At 47.3% G+C, this 21,664-nt stretch overlaps 1 protein-coding gene and 1 long non-coding RNA gene across 2 annotated transcripts in view; one reads left to right on the top strand and one right to left on the bottom strand.

The window, feature by feature from the left end:
* Positions 1-3,874, bottom strand: part of PGBD5 (piggyBac transposable element derived 5) — a 102,567-nt gene extending 98,693 nt beyond the window's left edge. The window contains exon 1 of the mRNA XM_086679704.1: positions 3,538-3,874. Within this exon, the coding sequence (XP_086535830.1) occupies positions 3,538-3,859 (322 nt within the window). The 5' untranslated portion in view covers positions 3,860-3,874. The remainder of the gene's footprint in view (positions 1-3,537) is intronic.
* Positions 3,875-4,424: 550 nt separating this feature from the next.
* Positions 4,425-21,664, top strand: part of LOC147575814 (uncharacterized) — a 43,645-nt gene continuing 26,405 nt past the window's right edge. Inside the window, exon 1 of the long non-coding RNA XR_015241970.1 lies at positions 4,425-4,633. This is a non-coding gene — a long non-coding RNA (uncharacterized LOC147575814). The remainder of the gene's footprint in view (positions 4,634-21,664) is intronic.

Here is a 21,664-nt window from a genome sequence, read left to right as displayed (position 1 = left end):
CATCTAACAATGTTAATTTTCAAAGCCCTGTGTTCCCCTCCCGCTTCTCAAGGTCACACCTCCCCGCTGAACGATTCCAGAGGGGTGCTGACATGGTACATGGGAAAAACAGTCCTATGAAGTCCAACCTCTAATAGGAAGAGCAAACAGCTCAGATGCCAGCCAGCCACGACAAAGGACCGACAAAGCCGAACACACGCGCCCCCCCCCCCCCCCCCCCCGCCCATCCGTGAATATCTGCCTGTTCTGCCTCCTCGAGAGAGGACGGATCACAAGACTGCTCAGAATAAGAAACCAAAAGAGCAGAAGCCCAGGAAGCAGCCGGGCCTGAATTTCACGCTGTTTCCAGAGAGTGAGCTGGCAGGCTGTGTCGGTGATCTGCACAGCGGGCAGGCGGCAGGCGAGGCTGACAGCTTGAGGGGGTTGTTGTAGGGAGACAGCTGCAAGTGTTCTCCTGGAGAAGGTTCTGGGCCCTGAGCTCCCGGGAAGCATTTTCAGCTCCCAAGCTGACCCTCCATTCACACAGGGGTTAAGAGCCTGTCAGCCAGCCCGGCAAGCATGGTCTTTGTATTTAAATCATCTCAAGGGGACCCACAGCTCCAGGCACGACCAGAGCCTGGGAGAGGGGAGAGAAGGGAGGTGACGGAGAGGACCCTTCCGCCCATAATTGCTGGCTGGGCTTCTGATCCAGGAAGCTAAATAAAAGGGGGACACCAGAAGAAAGAGCCTAGGAAGACGAGCAGCTAGAGGAATCTCAACCTTAGGCACAGAAATGTTTCTGCCTCTTTTCCCTTCCTCCTCCCAGCTGGGCATCACGTGCTCCCTACTGTGTGCACTCCAAATGCAGATCAAAGCACAGTGGTGCCCAGTGTCTACACCACTCTCAGGCACAGGGGTTCTCTCAGTCATCAGAGGGCCCCTAGACAGCAGCTGTAATCTCTTTCTAATCAAAATAAACAAACAAACAAAAAACCCTAACCAGCCCAAACCAGCACAAGCAATACACAAGTACGTATAAGACACAAACACACACATTTACATATGTGCCTATTTACACACATACACATGCATATGCTTTTACAGCAGAAGGCAGGCAGGAAGCCTGTTCCCCGAGTCTAGAATCCCTTGCTTTTCCTCATCTGATTCTAGCAGCAACAGCCATTTCTGCTACGAGTTTTTTCTCCTGTGAGGACCGATTCCAGACCAAAATGCCACCCCTCCGGCATGCCTCCCCATCCCACTCTACCAGCCCAGTGAGATCTGTTAACAATCCAGGGAACAAAGAGGGAAGAGAGACCCAAGCTGCATTCCGTGAAAGTGGGGTTAGATTCTATACTTTGATAAATCTCAGACCCTGAACCTCTTTGCTCTCAGAGTGGACAGGGTGCAGCTCTGAGCCTCTTAATAAACAAGTCCACCTCTCTCCCCGCCACTAGGCACAAGGGTTTTCTCTGCCCAGCATCTATCTATTTTCAGCCCCCATAAATCATGTTCCATTGTTTCAGGGAATCTGAACTCACGCTTAATAAACCATCAACCTCACCCCCCTGCCACCACCCCAAATTTCCCTCAGGGAAAGACGGTTTCCAGGAGAAAAGCAAATTCTTAATTAGGGCTGGGTTTGAAAAGCAAGCTTCCGCACAAAACAGAAAAACAAACCTGGGTCTAAAAACCATCAAATAACCAACCGCTAATGTCTTTGATTAAAGTGCAGGACTGTGATTCTCAGGTCCAGGTGGGACTTCAGTGACCATCCGAAGGAAGCAGAATTTGAACCTAATGCCAAATGACACACGATCAGGTACTTGAGGACCACGTCGGTGCTGCAGTGGCTAGATTAAATTGCTCTGATGCAGAATTTCTCCCAAGTATAGGTTACCAAGAAACATAATACTCCTTTAAAATTTACTTAGGTGTGTTCACCCTTCTCACACCAACACAGTCACGAATCTTATTCATAACCAGGCTTCACCTAACACAATTCCCTTGTTTCTCCTGGAGATGCAGGGAAACGAGCAGACATGTAGCTCATGTTCCGAGATCGAAACCTGGATCACGGCACTCACAGCATAAACTCTGCTAAACCCGGGCTCCGGGTACACACAATTCTTAAAGAGCTAATTTAACGGACAACCGCTGTCTGGGACAGGAAGCCCTTCTGACATTCTGGAAAACGTAGGGGGTTTCAAAGGATTAGGCAGAGGGACGGGACTTTGAAAATTCCCAAACTCTTAACCGAAGCCTAAACGTGAACAGGTTCCGTTCCAAAACACTGCACAGTTCACTTGGACCCTGCAAAGCCCAGCTGGAGCTCAGCGCGTCCACACTGCAGCCTGTCTACACTGCAGCTTGTCTGCTGGAGGTTTGCAGACCACTCCCTGCTAACAGAGTCCAGCCAACCCCACCAGCCTACCAGCAGCCTGCAGCACTATGTCCAGATCCAAGTGAGGGCACCAGCCAGGGGTTGGGGGGGGGGGGGGTCCCCTGGGCCTGCCCTCCTACCTGCTGTATTCCTGGCTGGTTGAACAATGATCAGGGAGAGCCACGGGAAAAGCCGCATCATGCCCAGTACGCCACTCCCTGGTCCTCAACAACACCGGTTGCACACTCTTCCACCCGTGAAAACGGTGGGCACAAACGAGGGCCTGCCCCAGAAGGATGCAAGGAACAAAAGCATCAGGGGCAGGTGGAACCGGCTGGTCTCCACCTCTCTCGAGGGACAGAGGCTACAGAGCTTCTGCAGGGTACGTAGAGACGTTGTAAAACCAACTCCCAGGAAAGGGCGCAGTAAAAGGGGACCTCGGGCAGCCACAGCTGCCAGCACGAGCGACCTCCAGACATCAGGAGCTTGACCATGACCATAGCGGTAAGCGGAACACACACACACACACACACACAAAAGTGCCTTCCGGCATAAGAGCATACACCTTAAGGCAGGGAAACTTGTCATTTCACTTTTCCCTGCTCTTGACAAGAGATCCTGAAAGGCACGGACGGAGAAAGTTTCTCGGATTAACTGGAGAAAACACACGCCAGTGAAGACGCCCCGGAGGACCTCTCCCGAGGTTCTCACTGCTACTTGTCCCAGCCCTGGCACCTGACTAAGGCTTGCCATGGGGCCATCAATACAAACTGATTTACCACCACCACCACCACCACCACCCCCGCAACACACACCCAAGCTGGATCAGCGTTTCTGAAGCCCTTTACCTAGGCTAACTCCAACGCACCCCTAAGGTGCGACCCCACAGGTGTGACTGGCTTGGCCACACCCAGCCAGAGAGGGAAGACACTCCCCACCACCCTCCACGTCCTTGCCAACCGCAGGGTGCCGGCGCCGGCCTCCGCCTCCTCCTCTCCACCCACGGGGAAGTCCGAGCCCCCCACGCAGTCAGAGCACTTTAAATCCCCGCCGCCGCGGCCCCCTTAGGGTCCAGAAACGCACAGCTGCCCCCGGCCCACGGAGCTTCTGGTGTCCTCCCGGCCCGGCACTCCCGCCTCCCCGGGCCGCCCCCGCCCCTGCGGGCCGCGCCTTACCGCCGGTGTCCTCGAAGCGCGGGGGCGGGCGGTCCCGCAGCGTGGCGCTCCAGCCCGCGCCAGCCTCGTCCTCCTCGGCTTCCTGCGCGTCGGGAGCACCGGGCGGCGGCGGCGGGGGGCCGGGGCGCTCGCGTTCGTCGTCCGAGGAGGCGGCCGAGGAGGAGTGCGAGGCGGCCGACGTGCTGTAGAAGGGGTTCCCGCCGCTGTCCGGGCCCGACTCGCCGAACACGTCGTCCGAGATGTGCAGGCTCTCGTAGCGCGCGCGGGCCGCCTCGAGCAGCGCCGGCGCCCTCCTCCGCGCGCCCCCGCCGCCCTCGGCCATAGCCCCGGCCGCCGCCCGCGCGCCCGCCCCCCACAGCGCCTCCCAGCCGCACGCGCCGGGCCCCGGGCCCGCGCCGCGGCCCGCCGCCCCCCACCAGCGCAGCCCGCAGCACAGCGCCCGCCGCCCCGCGCCCTGCCGGCCCGCCGTCTTGGCCGCCTCGGGCCCTGCGCCCGGGGAAGCGCCCTCGGAGCTCGGGCGCCGCAGGCTGCGGGCCGCGGCTGGAGGCAGGGCGCGCGGGCGGGAGGCTGGGGCTGCGGCCGGGCCCAGGCGCCGCCGCTACTGCCGCCGCTGCGTCTCCTCGGCGCCCGCCGCGTCCCCGCGCGCCCTCCCGCGGCACCCCGCGCTCCCCGGCCGACCTTCCCGGGCGCGAGCCGCCAGAGGCGGGCCCCGCCTCCTCGCACCTCCGGCCCGCCAGCCAATCGGGAGCCGGGCCGGGGCGGGGCCGGCGCGGGGCACGCCCCGCCTCCCTCCACCGGGCGGGGCGAGGAAAGAGGCAGAGGCGGTGGCGGGCGGGAAGGGGGAGGGCAGGCGGCGGCTCGAGCCCGTCCCCTCGCCTGCAGGGACATGCGGCCCGGGACGGCCACCCGCAGGCCCCGCGCTTGCTCCGCGCCGGGAAGGGAGGAGCCGAAGGGGTGCCGGGGGGCACGGGACGCAGCCGGTTCTTCCTGCCGCCCGAGCGGGACCCGGCGCTCACGTCCCCTAACGCTGGAGGCGCCCCGCGCCGGGGAGCTGTCCGCCCCGGTGGTTCTGAACCAGGCGCGGCAGAAACTCCAGGTAGGCAGCGGGCCCGAGGCTCACAATTCCCTGGGCTGTTGCCGCTGCTGCTGCTACTGCTTCCCGTGGCACACCGCCGGCTGCGCCCCTTGCTCCTATGAGCACGAGGGCTGTCTGGCTTCCGGGAATCTTGCTCTAATTAGGAGCCGGCCTCGCCGGTCCATTTCTGGGGTCAGATGCTAACTCAGTCTCGCTTGAGTAGCCCTGTAATTCGAGGGTGGCAGCATCTGGTCTTAGTCATTCCTCTCATCTTTGACGTTTGACCTCTTTTAAACTCAAAATATTCATTACCTCCCGAATATTGATTACTCTGGCACCACTGTTGTCACATCTTTACTTACACATTTGACACACTCGTCTATTAAAATATAGCACAATCACCCAGGCGTCAGGGCTCTGATAAACAATGGCACAGAAAGGTTTCATCCACCCCTCTTCCTCGGCCAAGACTGTGTGGCATTCATTCTGTTGATGGCGCTACATATGATCAGTCTTGTCTCCTTGTTCCCCTCTCCCTCCCACAAATAGTGCAATAAGTCACGATGATGGTAATTGGGCCATAAAGTCACTTGCACTCAGAAATAAAATAAATCCACAGAGATGTGAAGGGCTTACAAATCCTACTGGGTATTAACTAAAAGATAATTGCACAAGAGGGAAAGGCATGTTGCTATTTCTAAGCATGCATAAAGGATGAAGATGATGGGACCATTCTGCCACCAACTGAGGTCAATTCAACAGCAGGCCGGCAGCTTCTGCTCTTACCCTCCCCTCCCAGGCCTGTGTTTCCTCCTCCCAACCAGAGCCTCTGTACAGGCATGAGTTCCTGACAATCACTGAAAGAAAATATATAGAAAGGAAGGGATTCACATGGCATTGCTTTCTATGTGGATTGGCTGATATATGTGAAATTGTTTGCAAAGCATTTCAACTCTGTTGGAAGAATTATGCCACAGGAAAAAACTGGCTTCTGGCATATCTGTATACTGTGCTAACCAGTGAAAGATTTTGAAGAGAGTACATACAGGTAGTCAGACTTACCACAAAAGACCAATGAAGCATAGATCGAAGACACAAAATGAGACTCCAGAGCTCAAGTTTGAATTCTGCAATTAGGAATTCTGTTATACTCCTGTAAAATTTTATGTTATCTCTTAAAAAAAAATAATTGAATGGGATCTAGAGGGTGAAATCTGTAGGCACAAGTTCCTTCTCTCCAGGTAGCCAGTGAAAAAGTCAGCAGCTCAAGTGAGTGTGTGTTTTAAAAACAATGGCTTGCTTTGCTACCCATAGGAAGCACAAAATAGACGAATAACAGTTACAAGGATGGATGGACACAGTCTCCCATTGTCTCAAATTTGCATTTGCATGGTGCTAATCCCAAGGAAACCTTAGAGCCTTTGTGTTGTAAGTACTTGTAGCTCATACAGCATGCAACATTGGGGAGAGGATTATTTGGTCACAAAAGAAACAGACTGGGAAATCAAATTGTTATCCAAGTGCTTGTCAAACAAAAATCAGATGGCTATTTCAGTTCAGAATCAGGTGTTCAGCAACCAAGGGTTACTTTGTTTAAGCAAATGATGCCAACCAAGAAAAGTAAAAATACGTCAGCCTTTATTTAAAGACAGGTGGCTGATTCTCCTTGTGGAAGGAAGAGAGAAAAAGGAAAAAAAAAAAAAACTGGAAAACAAAAACCAAAAAACTTCCCCATCTGCTTGGCAACCTACTACCATTATGATTTTACATCATTAAGTTTTCTAAGTAATGTTATCTGTAAGGATAATTATGGAAGCAGTATTACACTGAGATCTTTACAACTTTGAGTCATTTAAATGCATCTTCCAAATAATATAATTTTGTAATATAATTAAATAACTTTAGATGAATATTATTTAGATGGTTTCTACTCTGCACAAAGGTCTCCGGGTAATAAAGGCAATCCATTTGTGTGGTAGAGTCCTTAGGTTTGTTAAGCCAGGAGTGTGTGCTTTTGATGTAACGGGGACTGGTAGCCATTTTTCATGGAGTCCTGGCCTCCTTTCCTGGTATGTTTTAATAAGAAAGAAAAAAATGCTACCATTCAAACTATGATACAATGTTTTCTTTTCATTAACATTTTAATTTAAATGCATCGAAAGTCTCTTTGGTAAATATTTAGATTTTTATCATGTATCACCTTAATGCATACATAAAAATGAAAGTTAAAATCGTTGGTTAATGTTTTCCCAGGACTTGACATTCAGAACCTCTCTATTCTTATTTGCCTTCTGCTTTCAATGCCCAGGTTTTCCCCACAGTATGTTTCTCTTAGCCACCCAGAGCTTCCGTCACGCTGCACTTAAAACAATTTTTTTTTTTTATTATTGACATATAGCTGACCTTCAATGCTGTGTCAGTTTCAGGTGTACAACATAGTCATTTGACAATTCTGCACGTTACTCAGGGCTCACCTCGTTCGACGCGTTCGCCTCGTTCGACACGGGGCTGGAACCCACTAACCGTGAGGTCATGAACTGAGCTGAAGTCGGACGCTTAACCGACTGAGCCACCCAGGCGCCCCGTAATTCTATTCTTAATTTTTTGAGGAAACTCCATACTGTTTTCCACAGTGGTTGTACCAATTTACATTCCCACCAACAGTGCACAAGGGTTCCCTTTTCTCTACCTCCTGGCCAACACACTTGTTCTTTCCTGTCTGTTTAATACCAGCCATCCTGACGGGTCTAAAGTGATAGATCTCATTGTGGTTTGATTTTATTTCCCTGATGATTACTGATGTTGGACGTCTTTTCATGCATCTGTTGGACATCTATATGTACTTTTTGGGGAAAATGTCTATTTAGGTCCTCTGCTCATTTTTTCAATTGGATTATTTGTAGGGTTTTTTTGTATTAAGTTCTTTACATATTTTGGATATTAATCCCTTATCAGATGTACCATTCACCACTATCTTCTCCATTCAATAGGTTCCCTTTTGGTTTTGTTGTCGATTTCCTTTGCTGTGCAAAAAGCTTTTTATTCTGATGCAGTCCCAATAGTTTATTTTCGCTTTTGTTTCCCTTAACCAAGCAGACATATCCATGAATATGTTGCTAAGGCCAATGTCGAAGAGATTGTTTTCTTTTAGGAGTTTTATGGTTTCAGGTCTCACACTTATTTTTTTAAGTAAGCTCTGTGTCCAATGTGGGACTTGAATTCACAACCCCAAGATCGAGAGATGCGTGCTTCATGGACTGAGCCAGCCAGGTGCCCCTCAGATCTCACTTTTAGCTCTTTAATCCATTTTGAGTTTATGTGTATGGTAAAAGAAAGTGGTCTAGCTTCATTCTTTTGCATGTAACTGTCCAGTTTTCCAACACTGTTTTCGAAGAGACTGTCATCTTTCCATTACATCCTCTTGCCTCCTTTGTCAAAGATTAATTAACTTTACGACTGTGGGTTTGTTTCTAGGCCCTCTATCCTGTTTCCACTGATTTGTGTGTCTATTTTTTTTTTTTTTTATTGCCAGTTTTGTTTAGTACAGTTTTGTAGTAGATTTTGAAATCTGGGATTGCAATACCCCCAGCTTTGTTCTTCTTTCTCAAGATTGCTTTGCGTGCTGCACTTTTCATAAAGGTACTCTTCCTCCTTTCCTGCTTTGATTTTCTCAGCGAAGTCTGCACTTTTTATAAAAGTACTCTGTGGTCATCCAAGTTGCTGTCCCTCCATTCTGCCTGGCTTGATGCTGGTGGTTTTTTTTTTTTTAACTTATCCAAGATTTTCATATAATAACCAGTTTGTTTTTCTTCTTCAAATGGTCCTCAAAAAGCCTGTGGCCTGGCATGCTGAGAGGTATAGATGGCCAGGCACATCCTAGGACTAGTAACTAAGTTGGCACAGGCTCAGGCTGTGGTAACTTTATAGACACTTCCACCTGCTCAGCACCAACTATAAGACAATTCCATGTATATATATATATATATATATATATATATATATATATATATGTGTGTGTATATATATATATATATGTATATATACACACACACACACACACACATATATATACACACACATATATATATACACACACACACACATATATATATATATATATATATATATATATATATATATATATATAGTTGGAGATGTGAATGTGAAAGAACATGGGGGCAGGGGCATCTTAGAATCTGTAAAATATAGTACATTGCTTCCTGTCTGTACTTTGCCATTTTTGATTTTGCAAATGGCCAAACCACCGTAGGGAACAAAAATGAACAAAAATCCTAAGGTGGCAGGGCCTGACCTGGCCAGCCCCATACTGCACAGGCTAGACCAGGCTTGGGAAGTCTATGTGTTGCTGGGTCACTATGAATAGCGAAGGCAGAGGGGGGGTCACGGCAGTTGCTGCTTCTTCCTATATTGCCTTCATCGCCCATAAGGAGGGGGCCAGAACCAAACTGAATCTCCTGGAACTGAGATAGGGGAGGGGAAAAGAAAGAGCCACAGCTGCTAACCATGATCGACATATGGGGGAGAATGCTGGAGACAAATGTGCATGGCACAGCATGACATTTGAGTCATATCTGACATAGAAACTTAAGGATCCAATCTTGCTCAAAATGATTTTTTTTTTTTTTTTTGATGAATGTATCTACTAGTCAAAGAGACATGCAGAGAGGGAGAACAAAGTAGGACAAAGCTATAGAAAACTTTTGGGAAAAATCTCTCTTGTTGGGATTGAGATACCCTTCATTGATTGGTTGATCGATTCGTTCATTCATTCACTCATTCATTCAACAAATACGTACTGAATACTTATTATGTGCCGAATCCTCTTCTAGGCACTGAGAATAAATCAGAAAAGAAAAAAAACACAAGTACCTTGCTTTTATTACATCTATACTCAAGTAGAGAGAAGAGAAAAAGAAAACAATAAATATGCAATATGTCAGCTGTTGACAAGAAGTAAAAAGTAGGGGGACAGACATTACGTTGGTGGTGACGGGGATGGTGGTGGTGGTGATGCTGCTTGTATGTGTGGTCAAGGGAAGTTACTGAGATAAGAATCCTTGAATGGGTTAAGAGCACAAGCCAAGTGCATTTAGGAAGAGGAAACAAGTGGAAAGCCCCTGGGGCAGGCACACACCCATTGTACTCTATAGAACCAAGGAGGCTGGCGTAGCTGAGGCACAGAGAGCTGAGTGACTTGGTAGGAGATGAATTGAAAAGGAAGTTGAGGGGCGCCTGGGTGGCGCAGTCGGTTAAGCGTCCGACTTCAGCCAGGTCACGATCTTGCGGTCCGTGAGTTCGAGCCCCGCGTCGGGCTCTGGGCTGATGGCTCGGAGCCTGGAGCCTGTTTCCGATTCTGTGTCTCCCTCTCTCTCTGCCCCTCCCCCGTTCATGCTCTGTCTCTCTCTGTCCCAAAAATAAATAAACGTTGAAAAGAAAAATTTTAAAAAATGGGATTGGAGAGTGGGTTTCAGAACCTGGGAGAAGAAACGGGGGTTTTGAGTAAAGACAACTTTTGAGGATTTTTGCTACAAAGGGAAGAGAGAAAAGGGAGGTGACAGGTGGGTTGGAAGTTGGAAGGAGACTTCTGAAGATCGGGTGATATTTGAATGGGGGTGGGGATGATTCAGTAGGAAGGGTGCAGGAGAGATGCCAGACAGCTGGACAGAGAGAGAACAGTTACTAAAACAAGGTCCTTCCTCGCTTGGATGGCAGTGAATCGGAATGCACGAGTGGAGGGGCTGGTCCTCACTCAGAAGGCATTGGGGGTAGGGGTCCGTGCAGTTAGATTTAGATCCTTAATCCATTTTGAGTTTATGCGTGTGGTGAAAGAAAGTAGTCTAGCTTCATTTTTTTGCATGTAACTGTCCAGTTTTTCCAACACCGTTTTTGAAGAGACTGTCATCGTTCCATTGTACATTCTTGCCTCCTTTGTCAAAGATCAATTAACCGTACAATTGTGGGGTTGTTTCTGGGCCCTCTATCCTGTTTCCACTGATTTGTGTGTCTATTTTTTTTTTTTTTTGTAGTAGATTTTGAAATCTGGGATTGCAATACCCCCAGCTTTGTTCTTCTTTCTCAAGATTGCTTTGCGTGCTGCACTTTTCATAAAGGTACTCTTCTTCCTTTCCTGCTTTGATTTTCTCAGCGAAGTCCTCAGAGGGGTCATCAGCTGTATCTGAGAGAGGTGTTCAGTTCTTAATCCTGGCTGTACATGAGAATCACCTGGAGAATCTTAAGAGAACACTCCTAACCGGGCCCTACGCCAATTTAATCGGATTTCTCTGGAGGTGTACCTGGGCGCTGGAATGTGTTAAAGGCTTCCGGGTGATTCAAAAGTGTGGCCAGAGTTGAGAATCCCCGGGTTAGGGGTCTGAGGAAGGAAGATGTGAGGTAGTCAAAATATTTCACCAGTAGAGTGGAGACTCAGTCAATTAGATCAACATACTTGGATTTGTGGTTGAGAATTTAATGTGAAACCTGCCAGGATGGTTGCATTTTTTCCCCAAAGTTTTATTTATTTGAGAGAGAGAGAGAGAGAGAGAGAGAGCACACAAGCGGGGGAGGGACAGAGAGAGAGAGAGAGAGAGAGAGGATCCCAAGTAGGCTCTGATCAAGGGGCCGGACATAGGGCTCAAACCCATGAACCATGAGATCATGACCTGAGCCAAAACCAAGAGTCAGACGCTTCACTGACTGAGCCCCCCAGGCGTCCCAGGATGGTTTCATTTTTCTCCATGTTCAGCCGCCAGGGCCAGACACGGGGTGGACAGAGGGTTGGGTTTTACCGAGGTAGGTTTTTCTCAGGTGTGTATGATGGAGGTGAGAGTACTAGACAGTGATTATAATCATGGACCTGGGCTCTGTGTCAGCTAAGGAGGCATGTGAGAATTTGGGGGAAGAATTAAGGATGAAAATGATGTAGGTAAATGGCTTCTTCTGAGTGGTTTCGCTAATAAATATTTCCACGAAATATTTAGTGCAGCCAGACCCCTGCAAGCAGCACAAACAACTCTGATTAGTGCTTCAACCTACATTTTCTTCCCAGGGTTGCAATCAGTTGCTCTCAACGAGTGGACATTGTGAGATATTTAGAGCAAAGAGAAATATACATATTGGAAGTAGGCTTTTCACATTCTTAGAAACCAGAATTTTGTACCTTCGTGTCCTTTCTTCTGTCCCCCTTGGTGACCTTTTCCCTCTTGAAGCACACCCAAGCCCCACTCCCCTGTTCTCCAATAAAAGAAAGGGATCTGAGTAACAGCCTTGAAGTTCAATCGCCTTTAAAGGAGAAACAGCCCTGGGCAGTTGGTGTTTTACACAAAAGAATGGATTGCTTAGTCACAGAAACTCAGGTATTCTAAGAAACCGGGAGCGGATGTTCCCTGCTAGAAAGGGGACCTTCTCGGCATCTCTGAAGTCACATTCCTGTAGCTGGCACTGATGGAACTGAAAGTATAAATTAGACGTTCAGGGTCAAACTCTACGTACGTAGATTGTTGAACTGATGCATTGTTGTAGGCTTAGTGTTAAAGCCCCATCTGTCCCTCAGTTTTCTTACAGTGACAGTGATGCTTCTTATAAGATTGTCTGTGAAAGGCTGGGCGCCCTACAGAACCATGCAGCACAGCAGAGCTTTCCCCTAAGGAGAGCATAATGTGCACTCTAATCGTAGGAGAAAAAATAGAGAATCACAGGAAGAAACACTCATGTCGGGGCTTTCATTAAACTTAGTGCCACCTCTCACCAATTCTGTATCTTTATTTGCAGTAATTTTTTAATAAACATTACTGTTGAAATACCCTTGGTTATAACGAGCAACTCAATTATCAGAAAAACAGTCTCAGACGTTTGTTCTAATTACTAAACCAGAGGAGGTGACAGGGGTGCCTGGGTGGCTCCGTTGGTTGAGTGACAGACTCTTGATTTCTGCTCTGGTCATGATCTCACGTCCGTGAGATCAAGTCCCACATCGCGCTCTGCGTTGACAATGCAGAGCCTGCCTGGGATTCTTTCTCCCCCTCTCTCTGCCCCTCTCCCACTCATACCACACACACACACACACACACACACACACACACACACACACTCTCTCTCTCTCTCTCTCTCAAAGATAAATAAATTTAAAAAAAGAAGAAGAGCTGACAGAGTTTAGAAAATTTTTCAACAAGGTGTAAACAAAAAGGATTTTCCATTTTATTCTAATCAGGTCAACACAGATACCACTTTCCCATAACATTGCAAGTAATTGGTATTTTTCAAAGATATCATTCGGTTCTTTACAGAAGGCTAAAAGTTGGAGGCCCATAACAATGACAGTCAACTTTTATGTGTGCCTTCCGTATGCCAGAAGCTGTGCTAAATGGTTTACCGGGAACATCTAAAAACCAGCCCTATGAGGTCAGTGTTCTCCCTGTTCTAACTCCACGCATGGCAAAGCGAATGCTTCAAGCCGGGAGCTCGGTTTTCCAAGTTCATACAGCTAGTATATGATGGGATTAGTATTCAAATGCAGGCAGTCTAATTCCAGGTCAGATCCCTCCTGGCCGCTACCATAGTTTTTTGACTGTCACCTGCTCCCCCGCTCCACTCCCGTTTAGGGACAATCAGTTAATACCTAAAGCACAGTGGCTGTGCGTGAGGGGTGGCCACTGGCTTTAATTATTTCTATCCAGGGAGGAAGGGCTGCCTTCATACATTCTGCGTCAGCTCTTTCTTCTGCCCAGGAAAGTATCCATACTTCAATGCATCAGTATTAATTGTTGTTCAGGGATGAATTAAGCTTCTGGGGTCATGCACCGTTTACTATGGCATCCATATTTCTTTCATGAAACCTAAGTAGCATTCACTTGGAGACAAGAAGAAATGATGGTGAGGGCGGGGAGCGGCGATGTTAAGAGGGACTCCCAGAAATTGGTTCCTGGACCAATAATGATCACTAGCCCTTATGTTACTCTTGGAGTCACTTTACTCGTGCTGAAATGTATGAATTTGCCCTAGCGTGACTCGGCCCCTCCTAACAATCAAAAGCTCCCAGGATGGGTCAGGATGTTTTGTTGTAATTCTGCAGGTTGAATGTATTTATCAGCCCTTCCCCGAGAATGCTATTATAGGGCGGGAGTTGGGTGATGACTAGTGGGCAGAAACCTATCAGGTGGGAGGAGCCTATGACGTTTGTATGAAGGAGAAACCAGCCCTCCTTGGTGATGGGGCATTTATTCTGCTCTCAGACTCCAGCCCGGCCAGGACCGCTTTGTAAGAGAAAGCCTTCAGTTGGGAGGGGTTGCCAACTACTGAGAAAACCAGTCAATTAATATTGAAAAAACACTAACCAATTAGGTGCATTTTTTTGGTTTCGATTTTGGTCTTCAAAGCATGAAGGTCCTTGGGGAAAGGGAGCGGAGGAAAAGGCTGGGCCAGACTCTCCGCAGGCCAAGCCTCGCAGTTGGGCACAGCCTTGCCTGCTGAGGGACCCTTCCTGGAGGCCCCACCCCCCCGAAGGCCCTGCCCGGCAACCCCATGGTTCCATCTCGTAAGGTCTTGCCCTCAAAAGCCTCACCCTGGAAGGCCCCGCCCCCGGAAGGCCCCGCCCCCGGAAGGATGCCATGGCCAGTATAATGCTCTGCTGTCACTGTCTGGTAATTCTTCAGTTTTATTTTTGAACTTGTGTTTTGGGAGTGGGGGGGATGGGACAGCGGAGCACGCGCATGAGCCGAGGAGACCGCCCGGTATGCGTGTCCACCGTCCCTTGCCTCCTCATGTTCAAATACTGGTCTCCCGCCTGGCGAGTGCCGCTGGCCAGTGACACCCAGTGCCTGGGGTTCAGCAAGAGAAGTTAAGCGTTACATCGATGACTGAGTCAACAGGAGCACCCTTTCCCTACGAAGCAGAGCTTGCTCTGAGCACAGACAGAAGGCAATGGCCTCTGGTGAACAACCCAGAACCGGGTCATACCCTTTCTCACTCACGTTACCTCCCTGTGTTAGCGAGCGCTTAGGCTGCAAGCGGTGACTTAGAAGCGAAGGGAAAGAAAGGGCGGCCCCCTGCCCCCCGTCCTTTCGGGTTCCTTACCCATCAGTAAGCTGAGGGCGGGAGGGTTGGTGGAACACGGCCTGTCTCACCAGGTGGAGTAAAGACAGCTGAGCTGGCCGAGCGCAGGATTTCCACCGTCCTGGTGAGAACAGGGTGCATGTGCCCGGACCAGCTGCCGCGTCCACGTGCGGATTATTTAAAACTGACATTGCACCGTACAAAGATGGGTGGTAAAATTCATGTTCCTAATTAGGTTTGTAAATGTTTATTTACTTGGAATGACGTTAAATGCGAAGCGAAAACACCGGCCATGGCACGTGGAAAGACAGACCTTGGAGGAAATGGGCTTTCTATTTTAGTATCTTTAACAACTCTTCATCTGTGCTTTTGAACAAAAGGCCGTATATCTTCATTTTGTGCTGGGCCTGCAAATTATGTAGCCAGCCCTGGGAACAGCTGTGCAGCGTCTCGATGACCTAGTGGCGTGAATGCCGGGAGCCTCCTTCCCGGACCCCGTAGCATCCCACAAGCCTCTCAAGCCGAAAGAGAACTTTAGGGTATAGTGGGGGGGGGGGGGGGAGGTCCTCAAATTTCTGAATCATAGGTGCCCTGCTCGGGCTGCCATAACAAAATGCCGAAAGCTGGGGGGGCGTGGGCAACATACACTTTATTTTCTCACAGTTCTGGAGGCTGGTAGTCCAGGGTCAAGGTGTCAGGAGGGTTCAATTCTCCGAGGCCTCTCTCCTTGGCTTGCAGATAACTGTCTCCTCTGCTGTGTCGTCAGACGACACATTGCCCTTCAGTGTGTATTGTCTGTGTCCTAGTGTCCTCTTCTTATAAGCACACCAGTCATGTTGAATTAGAGCCTACCCCCAATGATCTCATTTTACCTTAATCATTGAATGATTGATTGATTGTAGGCTTTATGCCCAGGCAGAGCCTAATGCAGGGTTTGAACTCACAACCCTGAGATCAAGACTGAGCTGAGCGCAAGAGTCAGGTGCTTAACCCACTGAGCCACCCAGGTGCCCCTTTAATCACCCCTTCAAGGATCTAGGGTCTGAATACAGTTACATTCTGAAGTGCTGAGTGTTAGGACCTCAACATCGGAATCTGGGGGGGGGGGGGGAGGGGTTACATTCAAACCCATGAGCCCAAAACAATAGGCAAAACTAGAACTGAAACAGACATTTAGACATATTTTAAAATGCTAAACGTATATTTTTGTGCACCTTAGTTGCTAGACTAAGATGTATTTGCAACCTTGTAGCAAAACACCCATTGGAATGATCGAACAGAGCTTCTGGGTAACTTCACACACCCACAATTAAAACAAACCCCAAAGCTTTCTAATTGGGGATTTGGCTGTTTTAGGCTCAGTGGCAACCGAAGACTGCCTAGGACTTTCCTTCTGTTTTAGCAGAAAAGTAACAGGAAGAGGAATTGAACATTTAGACATCTTGCCGGTGTTTGTAGTTAATCATACTCTGCCTCGTGGTCCAAACCTGATTGAGCTCTTGGCGCCATAGAGGAGAGATGATGTTCATTACATGTCAGTGGCCACAATGTGCCTTTTTTATTATTGTTGGTATTTGTGTTATTTTTAGATGTAAGAGACAAGCCTTCTCTTTGGACTGCTGTAACAAAAGCACCATAGACTGGGTGGTTTAAACAACAGACATTTATTTCTCACACTCCTAGGGCTCGGAAGTCTAAGCTCAAGGCACTGGCAAACTCCATGTCTATTCAAGGGCCACCTCCAGGGTCACAGATGACCATCTTCTCCCTGTAACCTCCCGTGGTGGAGGGGGCAAGGGATCTCTGCGGGGTCTCTTTTAGGAAGATGCTAATCTTGTGCATGAGGGCTCCACCTCATGACCTAAACATCTCCCAAAGACCCCACCTCCCGATACTGTCACCTTGTGCATTAAGGTTTCAATATATGAATTCTGGAGGGACACAAACATTCGGTCTACAGAAGGCTTCATTGAGTGTCTTCTATGTCCCAGGCACTAATTTTTTTTTGGCAAAAGTAACCACTTCCTACACGTCCTTTGAAGTGAGAGTGAGAGTATTTCTCCACTTTGTCTTCCTTTAGAACTTTTCTCCGGGGAGGACCCTAAAAAGTTCAGAAAAGATCCAGAAGAAACCCACTGGCCTCTGGCTAACTCATTCTTTGCAGGAGAGCAGAATTCAGTCTGAAGCAGGTTAATCTTGGAAATCTAGGCAAAGAGACCTTGCTTTAAAGTCTTCTCAGGGCGCCTGGGTGCCTCAGTCAATTAAGCATCCCACTTCTGCTCAAGTCATGATCTCACGGTTCGCGAGTTCAGGCCCCGCGCTGGGCTACGGGCTGACAGCTCAGAGCCTGGAGCCTGCTTCAAATTCTGTGTCCCCCTGCCCTCTCTGCCCCTCCCTCTCTCTCTCTCTCTCTCAAAAATAAATAAACACTGTGGGACACTTGGGAGGCTCAGTTGGTTGCACGTTGAACTTCAGCTCAGGTCATGATCTCATGGTTTGTGAGTTTGAGCCCCGCACTGGGCTACGTGCTGAACAGCTCAGAGCCTGGAGCCTGCTTCGGATTCTGTGTCTCCCTCTCTCTCTCTGCCCCTCCCCGACTCACGCTCTGTCTCTCTCTCTCTCTCAAAAATAAATAAACATTAAACAAATTTTTTAATAAATAAATAAGCCTTCTTATTAAAAATTTAAAAAAGTCTTCTCATATTATGAGTTTTGTTAGTACGAGTAATAATAACTATAATATCAACTTTCTTTTATTTATTTAATTTATTTTTTAATTTCCGTCCAAGTTAGGTAGCATGTAGGGCAACAATGATTTCAGGAGTAGATTCCTTAATGCCTCTTACCCATGTAGCCCATTCCCCCTCCCACAACCCTCCAGCAACCCTCTGTTTGTTCTCCATATTGAAGAGTCTCTTATGTTTTGTCCCTTATCATATCAATTTTCTTTTTTATCAGTGGCCCACTAGGTGCCTGGTACTGCTGAGCACCGAGGGGAATGGTCGGTCTCACAGCCCTCTGAGAATCACATTATTTTCTCCTCCATATTATGGATGAGCATTAAGCCTTGGTGAGAAGTCACACAACACTCCCAAAAGCCACATTGCTACCGAGGGGCCAGCTGGGATCTCCGCCCACTTTGGTTCCAGAGCCTGTGATTGCAAACGTGGGCCGCACTAACTGTTCCGTAGGAAGGACCGTGCGTGGGGGTGACAGCAAACCCAGGAGGCCGCCCTTATCCCTTAAGGTAACCCCAGCGCAGCCTGCTGTGACTGCTTGAGGGAAGGGTGAGAGCTGGGTGCTGCCCAGGGCGTATTTCGGGGAGCAGACATGTGGTCAAGGGGGTCTAATGATGCACAGAATGAAAAGACCTAGGGAAAGATCTGAGTTCCTGGAGCCGTGATCTCCAAACATTTATTACTGTGCACCTCTCGTCTGCCAAAAAATCGATCAATCAATAATAAAATAAAAAAAAAGTTTTGAGGACATAACACCAACGTAAATATATTTATTTATAAATTATAGCCTGTACTATATTAAATTATGTGCATTACAAGTGATATGCAAAAGGTGAACATTTACATTTTTTATGTCTTATTTTATATTAGAGTGAAAGAGAGAGACAGAGCATGAGCAGGGGAGGGGCAAAGAGAGACAGGGAGACACAGAATCTGAAGCGGGCTCCAGGCTCCAAGCTGTCAGCACAGAGCCGACGTGGGGCTCGAACCCACGAACTGCGAGATCATGACCTGAACAGAGGTCGGACACTCAACTGACTGAGCCACCCAGGCGCCCCTTGAGAACTTCCTTATACAGAGCCCGACGCGGGGCTCGAACCCGTGAGCAGTGAGATCATGACCTGAGCTGAAGTCAGACGCTCAACCGACTGAGCACCCCGGCGCCCCACAAAAGGAAACATTTAAATGGATGACAAGAAATACAAATCAACCATCTAGTATTTTCTTCCTGCCCTTTATCGGACTATATCTCTCCCACTCACTTTGGAAAAGATTTTTTAAAAGACACAGGACACTTCAGTTTGTACCACTAATTCCTAGGATTAATCTCTAAAGAGATGGAAAATGGAGGTGGTTTCTTAAGAAATACACCACAGCTCTGAAAGAAGACAGGGACCATCAGTTCCTGCTCTGCTGGCCCGTGATACATCCATCCGAGTCTTGAAACTACAGATCTAGAATTGGACCTCTCATCCCAGACCCGCCAACCCAAAACTTGAAAAAATACACTTCACTTAAAATCAGTATCATCACAAAATTCTTCTCGCCATTCGTGCTCCAAAAATCAAAGTAAACGTTTGCAGCCTCCTTCCGGGTTAACAATACGGAGAAACCAAACTTTAGGGAAACAAAAACAAAAACAAAAACAAAACCTAACTTTACAGGAAGGAGGAAGCAGGATCATAGCATATGGCGATAAGATTAGTTTTAGAGAGCTGTTTAGGGAGCCCTACTGGAAGGCTTAAGGTAGAGGAAAAAAAACAAAGGGACGTGGCGACCCAAAACTGTCTGAGTTTTCTAATTTGCCCCGGGAACTTCTGGGTGGAGAGGAGAGCATCGTGTGGGGTCAGAGCAAGAGGCAATGGGAAACCCATACACATATGTAAACAGCTCTTCTCCCCATCTCCTATGGGAGAGGAAAAGAGAATGAACTTATTCCAGTAAGGACGGCCACGAGTTGGTGAGGTAAGTTAGGTAGATGGATGCACACCCGAAAAAGCCAGGGAAGGAGGCTTCCCTGCTGTCTTGTCAGCATCTATGGGCAAGGCTCTCTTAACGGACTGCCAAACGAATTGATGTACAAATCGGATTACCGGCAGCCATGTATAGCTGCTCGGGTTGCGCATGGCACAATGCGCCTCAACTAAAGGCATGCCCTTAACACTACAGACCTCTTTATATCTTTGTTATTTTAAATATTTAAAAAAATATATTTTTTTATTCGTTGACTCCAAAGAGGCAGTTGATTGCTTATCATGACAATTTTTTGATCGTGTAAAGCTGCCTCCTTGGTTGTGAAAATCAGTATGTTGTAACAATTTTCTGAGAGATGGAAATAAAGTGCCTCCTTCCAGGGAGGGCTGAGTGGCTCAGTCAGTTAAGTGTTGGAGTTCAGCGCCGGTCAGGATCTCATGGTTGGTGAGCTCGAGTCCCGCATCAGGCTGTATGCTAACAAGTAGTACAGAGCCTGCCTGGGATTCTCCCTCGCTCTCCTCTCTCTCTCTGCCTCTCCCCCACTCATGCTCTCTCGCTCTCTCGCTCAAAATTAATAGATACTAAAAAAAAAATAAAAATGGCCTGTCTCAGTAGCACCCTATAGTGAAGTTTATACAAATAAATGCTGAGAGTGTAAGCGAGCGCTCCTTAATTTTTCCAGCCCGTAGTGTCACCTACCTTCTCTGAAAATATATCAGGAGCCAAGCGTAGCCACAGCAGGAGCTGCTTAAGTTTTGTTAGCTCCAAGTGTCCGCCTCCCTTGGTAAGTAGCATGGTAGGAAATGTCCTTAATTCATCGCAAACTTCCGTCTGCATTTTCTCTATTAGATTCATTTGTCGATGTCTGCTATTTGCTGGGTGCATTGCAAATGTAACGTTGCATGCAAACTCTGCATGCTGTTGGCTACAGGGCAAGCATATTAATTGTTAGGTGATCAGGAAAAATGTTTTAAGCATTTCATATCCCTTCATGAGTTCGTTACTTACATGCAGGCATTTTTACTGGGTTTTAGTTATCTTTCGTAAGTTGTTTGGGATTTTCTGTTGACGTGCAATGTATGATAAATTTACCCATCGAAAATAACAGGGTGAAAGACTATTTTTGTTGTGGTTCAGAGCGTCTGAGCTTCAAGAATGGATTAACTATGTTCAGTGGGAGATGCCTCTGTATTGTTCTGCTTTGATTGTGAAATAAAAACATGTTGGATGAAGGAAAGACCTTTTTGCCCAAGCTGCTTCTAGACAGAGAGCTGCTTTTCTGATTCATATACCAATTGTATCTTAAACTTAAAAATGAGACACCATTGACATTAGACACTAGCTAAATTTGATCTTTTGAAGTTGATTTGTTGATCGTATCTTCTGAGATTTGTTTGCTGAAAACAGAATGGCATTTGGGGTTTCCAATTTGTATGTGCTTTCATTATGGCACAATCATTTTCAGTAGCTAATATTCATTGATCGTTAATAAGCCACAAACTATTACACAGAAATAAGTTAGAAATTCCTGCAAAATGCTTCATTAATTGTATTACGGAAGTTACTTTCAATGACATGGGAATTTGGTTGGTATATAAATAAATCACCTACTTGTTACATACATATTACTTTAAATTATATTTACTTGTGACTTAAAAATTTTATTACTTTGCACGTTTGTAAATTCTAAGTTAAAACACTTACGAAGTGTGCGAAACACAGATACTAAATTTAGTAAAAAAATTTATTTGGGCCAGGAATACAGCTGTGCTGCAAATGTGCATAGAAAACGCAGTAGATTAAAACACATTTAAAACATATTGTGGGACATTTTATATTCCACGGAAGGCTGTGCATTATTATTTTTTATTTTGAAACAATCAAAAACTCGGATAATGAGGAGCTTATTTCCTAAACCATTTGAGAGTTCCTTGATAACCCAAGTCTCTATCACGCTCGCACACGTTAGTGTGGATTTCTTACAGATGAGGATAGTTTCCCAGATGACCACATCACACGCTGATTTTGAAATCAGTAAATCTACATGGATAGATAACTATCATTTCATCCACAGACTCCCTTCACATTCTGCCAATTGTCCCAATAACCTATGATGGATACACGTATTCGTTGGTCTCAGTCTCCCTCAGTCTGGAACAATTTTTTCTGGCATTTCTTGACTTTTGTAAACTTGACACTTTTGAAGATTACAGGCCGGTTATGTTCTGGAGTGTGCCTCCGTTTTGGCTTATCTGATGTTTCCTCATAATTA

Source organism: Puma concolor, chromosome D2 (assembly GCF_028749965.1).
Source record: "Puma concolor isolate L17-30 chromosome D2, mPumCon1.1.hap2, whole genome shotgun sequence".
Taxonomy (NCBI): domain Eukaryota; kingdom Metazoa; phylum Chordata; class Mammalia; order Carnivora; family Felidae; genus Puma; species Puma concolor.
The sequence above is the reverse complement of the archived record's forward strand: the minus strand, read 5'-3'. Positions and strand labels throughout refer to the sequence as shown.